The sequence below is a fragment of the Entelurus aequoreus genome, linkage group LG16 (assembly GCF_033978785.1).
Source record: "Entelurus aequoreus isolate RoL-2023_Sb linkage group LG16, RoL_Eaeq_v1.1, whole genome shotgun sequence".
Lineage (NCBI taxonomy): Eukaryota > Metazoa > Chordata > Actinopteri > Syngnathiformes > Syngnathidae > Entelurus > Entelurus aequoreus.
The window spans coordinates 42693386-42700863 of record NC_084746.1 but is presented as its reverse complement, the minus strand read 5'-3'; the positions used below and the strand labels follow the sequence as shown (position 1 = coordinate 42700863).

Here is a 7478-nt window from a genome sequence, read left to right as displayed (position 1 = left end):
TATACAGAGTATTTGCAGTCACTGCGTGGGTTCCTTCCGGGTACTCCGGCTTCCTCCCACCTCCAAAGACATGCACCTGGGGATAGTTGATCATGGCAACACTAAATTGGCCCTAGTGTGTGAATGTTGTCTATCTGTGTTGGCGATTTGTCCATGGTGTACCCCGCCTTCCGCCCGAATGCAGCTGAGATAGGCTCCAGCACCCCCCGCGACCCCAAAAGGGACAAGTGGTAGAAAATGGATGGATGGATGGATGGGTATTCTACATGTATTGTTTGTAGGCTAGTTTAGTTTTTATTTTGCCATAACGTTTCCCCGGTAAGAGAAAAATTCAAAATATTGATCTGGCAGAGCATTGGAATTAGGTTCCACTTTATTGCAATGTTAACATGAAAACACAATACAGACTAAATAATATTTTACAATAATTCCCACAAAGAGTATAAATTGCTGAAAATTCGTTTTTTGGATCCTACAATTTCTGCCCGTGATAATTTCCTTCATGAACTTCTAAAAAATGTTTAAAGGAGCCAGTTTTTTGATCAGCTCTTCTAGATCCGATTCCCTTCAGAGCCATAAATCCCATCTCCACCAACAACCCCCACATACCACTCTGTGTCTTTTGTCAAGAGACCCCTCAAAATAAAAATTTTTAATGGCGCCGAAGCACTTTGATCTTTTATTCATTTGGTTTATCTTGGTTTAAATATTCTGGTGCTTACAAGTCACATGGATCAAATCTTCATAGTAGTATTTTTGTGCATGCAAGTGCAAGTTGGCCATGGCTGAAAATACATTTTTAGAAAGGAAGGCTTTTATCTTATAACTGTTTTTAGTTTGGTAAAAAAAAGAAATAAAACACTTCACATTACATTTATTACAGTGTTAAAAATATATATATATAATTATACAGTGTGAGGACCAAATAGATATTTTTCATAATCGCATGTACATATCATGATTATGATATATCATTTGACATATATTATCCATCTTCTGGGGTGTGGGTTCAAACCAGTGGTGTTCTCACTCTGTCCCCTAATAGCTGCTGTTTTTGCACCACAATAGAACAAAATCATTGACACCAATTTGAAAACAGTTTGTAATTTGTGATTTGCCACACCCATAAATAATCATGTGAGGCAATACGGTGATTGTATGTTAAGATAGTATGTATTTAAGAATAGAAATCGTACGTAAATGTTAAGATAAGGTACACTATATTGCCAAAAGTATTTGGCCACCCATCCAAATGATCAGAATCAGGTGTCCTAATCACTTGGCCCAGCCACAAGTGTATAAAATCAAGCACTTAGGCATGGAGACTGTTTCTACAAACATTTGTGAAAGAATGGGCCGCTCTCAGTGATTTCCAGCGTGGAACTGTCATAGGATGCCACCTGTGCAACAAATCCAGTCGTGAAATGTCCTCGCTCCTAAATATTCCAAAATCAACTGTCGGCTTTATGATAAGAAAATGGAAGAGTTTTGGAACAACAGCAACTCAGCCACAAAGTGGTAGGCCACGTAAACTGACAGAGAGGGGTCAGCGGATGCTGAAGCGCATAGTGCAAAGAGGTCGCCGACTTTCTGCACAGACAGTTGCTACAGAGCTCCAAACTTCATGTGACCTTCCAATTAGCCCACGTACAGTACGCAGAGAGCTTCATGGAATGGGTTTCCATGGCCGAGCAGCTGCATCTAAGCCATACATCACCAAGTCCAATGCAAAGCGTCGGATGCAGTGGTGTAAAGCAGTGGTCGGGGTGGAATTTTTTATTTTTTTTTCATAAAGAAATACAATCATGTGTGCTTACGGACTGTATCCCTGCAGACTGTATTGATCTATATTTATATATAATGTATATATTGTTTTTTATGTTGATTTAATAAAAATAAAAAATAAAAAATTTGTTTTTAATTTCTTGCGCGGCCCGGTACCAATCAGTCCGGTGGTTGGGGACCACTGTTGTAAAGCACCTCGCCGCTGGACTCTAGAGCAGTGGAGACGCCTTCTCTGGAGTGATGACTCACGCTTTTCCATCTGGTAATCTGATGGACAAGCCTGGGTTTGGAGGTTGCCAGGAGAACGCTACATTTCGGACTGCATTGGGCAGAGTGTGAAATTTGGTGGAGGAGGAATTATGGTGTGGGGTTGTTTTTCAGGAGTTGGGCTTGGCCCCTTAGTTCCAGTAAAAGGAACTTTGAATGCTCCAGGATACCAAAACATTTTGGACAATTCCATGCTCCCAACCTTGTGGGAACAGTCTGGAGCGGGCCCCTTCGTCTTCCAGTGCACACAACAATGTCCATAAAGACATGGATGACAGAGTCTGGTGTGGATGAACTTGACTGGCCTGCACAGAGTCCTGACCTGAACCCGATAGAACACCTTTGGGATGAATTAGAACGGAGACTGACAGCCAGGCCTTCTCGACCAACATTAGTGTGTGACCTCACCAATGCGCTTTTGGAAGAATAGTGGAAAATTCCTATAAACACACTCCGCAACCTTGTGGACAGCCTTCCCAGTAATAGCTGCAAAAGGTGGACCGACATCATATTGAACCCTATGGGTTAGGAATGGGATAGCACTTCAAGTTCATATGTGAGTCAAGGCAGGTGGCCAAATACATTTGGCAATATAGTGTATGTATAGGTTTGCGGAAGTGTAAATGTATTTTAAAAATGTCAGCGATTGAGACGTAGCAATAATAAATAATCATGTCCTAATAACGGAGCGTCAGCCATTGACGTGACACTTCTTGACGTGCATCTTGAGGGCGTAGTTGGCACTGAAAGTTCGCGAGCACATGGTGCAGGCAAAGGGTCGTGCCCCCGAGTGGATGTTGAGGTGAGCCTTGAGGTGCGCGGACTGCGTGAACCTTTTTCCGCACTGCTGACACGAGAAGGGTCTCTCGCCCGTGTGTATGCGCATATGTACGTCCAGGTTCTGAGACGTGGCAAAGGTCTTGTTGCAGAAGTGGCACACGAAGCGACGACCTTTGCCGCCTCCGAAGGCGTCGGACACATCACCCGCCTGGTACTCGAACGTTGTGTCGCTGCGGTCGGGCGGTGCCGCGCCCGAGACGCTGACCATCTTGAGGCCGCAGGCGTCGCTTGATTCATTGTGGTCAAAGTGCGCAAAGGTCACGTGACTTGCCGCTGGCTCGCTCCATGCCGCGTTGACGTTTGTGGAAGGCTGCCCGTCCATCAGGGTGTTAGTGGACAAATACGACAGATTGTCCTGGTCCATGAGTTGGACCTCTTCTTCTTCCAGAGGGGCGAACGAAGAATACATCTCGCCCGCGGCAGGCTGGCAGGAGGAGCCCAGAGTGTTCAACGAGTACACAGTGACCCCACCCTGAACCTCATCACAGGACACCTTTCTCTCCGAGTCCTTGTCTCTCGCTCGATGTCTCTTCTTTGGTCGGGTGGTGGATGACGGCGTGACGTCCTCTACTGAAGACAAATAATTCTTAGCGTTCTGCTGTTACTGTCGTTTAGCCCCGCCCCATTTAGATGACATCATCACGCACCTTTCATAATGTCTGAGTCTTCATCTTTGATCAGCACCACGTCAGGAAGCTGTAAAAACACAAAAAAAACGTCAGCTGCATAGTATACCAGAGTAAAATATACTAACATCATAGCATAGTATTCTTATAGCATCGCACAGTATTACTATAGCGTAGCGTATCAGAGCACAATACAGTATACTATAGCATAGTACAGGATTACTACAGTATAACAGTACAGAATACTATATTATATAGTACAGTACAGGTTATTATAATACAGCATAATATATATTAGCATAGTACAGTATACTAAAATGCAGGAAAAAGCCCATTCCGGTATACTGTACTATAGTACAACAGAGTATGCTATAGACCAGGGGTGTCAAACTAATTTTAGATCGGGGGCCACATGGAGAAAAATCTACTCCCAAGTGAGCCGGACTAGTAAAATCACGATACGATAACTAAAAAATAAAGACAACTTCAGATTGTTTTCTTTGTTTAAAAATAGAGCAAGCACATTCTGAAAATGTACAAATCATAATGTTGTTGGGGGTTTTTTTACACTTACATGTTGCGGTTAATTGTATTTATTTGTCTGTATTTACACTTTCTGAATAAATTATGTGATAATGTTCATCAGTCAACTCATGGGTGTTAATTTTCAATCTATCAAGATAAAAAAAATATCAAAATCTAATTAAAAGATGTTATTTATGTAGTTTGTTCATTTTCCTCAACTGGTGCACAAACATGTGTTTTTTTTTTTTTAAATATGTAGTATAATCTACAAAGATACAAACAATTGCTATTGCAACATCTAGTGAACAGATTTAGAACAGCAGTTTCTTTCATTCAAAAATGTTTGCTCATTTTTATACTTAGCAAACTCATCCCACGGGCCGGATAAAACCTGTTCGCGGGCCTCATCCGGCCCGTGGGCCGTACGTTTGACATCCCTGCTATAGTATATAGTAGGGCTACAACGAACAACTAATATGATAATCGATTAATCTGTCGATTATTACTTTGATCAATTGATTAATAATCGGATAAAAGAGACAAACTACATTTCTATCCTTTCCAGTATTTTATCGGAAAAAAACAGCATACTGGCACCATACTTATTTTGATTATTGTTTCTCAGCTGTTTGTAAATGTTGCCGTTTATAAAAAAAAATTAAACATTTAAATAAAAAGTAGCCTCTGCGCATGCGCATAGCATAGATCCAACGAATCGATGACTAAATTAATCGCCAACTATTTTTATAATCGATTTTAATCGATTAGTTGTTGCAGCCCTAGTATATAGTACTATTAGTTATGTTTTGCTTGGTGCTCAAATGTACCCAAAAGGACCACTTTTCAGCAGCCTTTTATTGCAAAAATAGCTGCAGTTGTCGTTGAGCGGAAGAGGCGGAGCTTACACATCTCTTTAATGATTGGCGCATAGGACAACTTTTTTCTGACGTCATCAAAAAGACAAGGTACATCAACTAGATCTAGTCATTGAATGTAACGTCACGTCTAGTTTAAAAGGTCATCAACATATACTATACTAATACGTGCTTATGTTGACTGAGGTCTTTTTCTGGTCTCAAACTGTGCCCCCGCCAAATAGCTTAGTTTGGGAGTTGCTTTTTTTCCCTCCTCCCTCTTTGTTTACCTTTTTGTTTTTTCAGTCTTTACGGGGTCCATCGGTCTTCATGTTCTATCTACCACCGTTTATTGTATGTCTTGTTCTTGGACGGGTTGTAGTGAAAACGAATTCCGACGTACTTTTTAGGTGCAATGACAATAAAGTTCCATTACAACTATGTCAAAACTAAACATTAAATAATGTAATAATATTATTTGTTCTACAAGGTTCCAGTCAAACGTCTGCTAACCTCCTCGCCGGATATTTGAGCGCCTCCACCGGCTTCTCCTCCGCCGCCGTCGGGCTCCGACTGCTCGGCCTCCTTCCCTCCGAAGCTGCCCCGAACCACGACGGCTTCGATTAGGTCGAGCCTGCTCTTGAGCTGCTGGTTCTCGGTGCGCAGGCCGACCAAGGCTCCCTCCACCAACTCGCAGATCTCCATCATGGCCGCCTGGCTCAGCCTCGCCATGATGACGCTGAGCTGGTCGCGGAGAACTTGTCCCGTCAAAACTGACATTTGGGGCCGAACCGGACCTTCTTCACACTGAAAGCCTGAATCTGTGAAGACGTTTCTTTAGAACGCTGATTTGTAAAACAAAGTGTTGTACTTCCGCCCGTACTTCCGGTGTTGTACCGAAATCTGTTACCCATCGGAATTTGTAACTCCAGGGGGCGATGTTTCCATGGCGTTTGTTTGATGGTTAAACGGCAAGCCCAAGGAGGAAGAGAAGAAGAACGCTTGCGTAAATGGCGTAAACTATCCTTAATGCTGAAACGTCCGTTGTCAGAATTTCAGCATTAATAAATTACACATATTCTGGAAATCAATGACTTACTTTCATTATAGTATGAGTCCATTGTATCGCGTAAATGGCGTAAACTATCCTTAATGCTGAAACGTCAGTTGTCAGAATTTCAGACAACTGACGTTTCATTCCATGATAGCTTTTAACCCGGAAAATGTATGTGTGTGAGAAAGAATCAACAGCTGATACAATGGACTCATACTATAATGAAAGTAAGTCATTGATTTCCAGAATATGTGTAATTTATTAAAGCTGAAATTCTGACAACTGACGTTTCAGCATTAAGGATAGTTTACGCCATTTACGCAAGCGTTCTTCTTCTCCTCCTCTTTGGGCTTACCGTTATACCATCAAACAAACGCCATGGGAACATCGCCCCCTGGAGTTACAAATTCCGATGGGTAACAGATTTTGGTACAACACCGGCGGTAACGCACTATTGACGTTACAAAATAAAAGCACTTCATTGTTTACAGTAAAAAAATAAATTTAAAAAAAGTAGACGTTTGTTTGTGAACGAAAAGCTTACACGAGGTAAGTATGTAATTTTATGTCAGGACTGTAAATATTGTATTTTTCTTTTTATTAAAAAAAAAAAAAAAAAGGCTGTTGTGCACACAACAATGTTCTAATTTATGTGTTTGGATTTTTATTTTCAACACTGAATGTTCGAGTTCAAATTTGTAGAGACACGTGTGGTTTGTTGCGTTTTAAGCTTTCTCCAGGGTGTTCTGCAGGTATCAGCAAATCTAATTTAATGCAACTTAAAACCAATGTAATGCCCATGTCCTACTGCAGATCGTTATTACATATCGTCAAAAGCATCCAATTGTCTGAACAAATTGTAAGAATTTGAAATTGATCATTGTAATTAAGCACTAATGTAATCATAAAATATAACACAAGTAACACTTTTAAACGCAATTTACATAGTTTTCATCCCTGTAGTATTTTTAGCTATTGTGTGTGGAAGGTAAATAACCGATAATTAAATGTATCCTAAATAGGCAAACATCCATCCATCCATTTTCTACCGCGTGTCCCTTTTGGGGTCGCGGGGGGGTGCTGGAGCCTATCTCAGCTGCATTCAGGGGGAAGGCGGGGTACACCCTGGACAAGTCGCCACCACATCACAGGGTCAATTAACACAGATAGACAGACAACATTCACACACTAGGGCCAATTTAGTGTTGCCAATCAACCTATCCCCAGGTGCATGTCTTTGGAGGTGGGAGGAAGCCGGAGTACCCCACGCAGTCACATGGAGAACATGCAAACTCCACACAGAAAGAATCCGAGCCCGGCGTGGCGGAGTTGAGAGTGGCCGTGCCAGCAATCTGAGGGTTACTGGTTCAATCCCCACCTTCTACCATCCTAGTCACATCCGTTGTGTCCTTGAGCAAGACACTTCACCCTTGCTCCTGATGGGTCCTGGCTAGCGCCTTGCATGGCAGCTCCCGCCATCAGTGTGTGAATGTGTGTGTGAATGGGTGAATGTGGAAATAGTGTCAA

The 7478-nt window shown here is 42.0% G+C and overlaps 1 protein-coding gene across 2 annotated transcripts; it reads right to left on the bottom strand.

Annotated features, from left to right (window-relative positions):
* Nucleotides 1–264: 264 nt before the first annotated feature.
* On the bottom strand, nt 265–5826 carry LOC133631384 (zinc finger protein 180-like). 2 transcript variants are annotated; one of them, XM_062023579.1, is made up of 3 exons: nt 5411–5826; nt 3540–3588; nt 265–3462 (listed from the first exon to the last, which is right to left on the bottom strand). In XM_062023579.1, the coding sequence occupies exons 1-3, from the start codon at nt 5675–5677 to the stop codon at nt 2744–2746; spliced, it is 1035 nt and encodes a 344-aa protein (XP_061879563.1). In that variant the 5' UTR covers nt 5678–5826; the 3' UTR covers nt 265–2743. The 2 variants fall into 2 exon arrangements, with proteins under 2 accessions (XP_061879563.1, XP_061879564.1); XM_062023580.1 differs by having other exon boundaries at nt 265–3459.
* Between the last annotated feature and the right edge of the window lie 1652 nt (nt 5827–7478).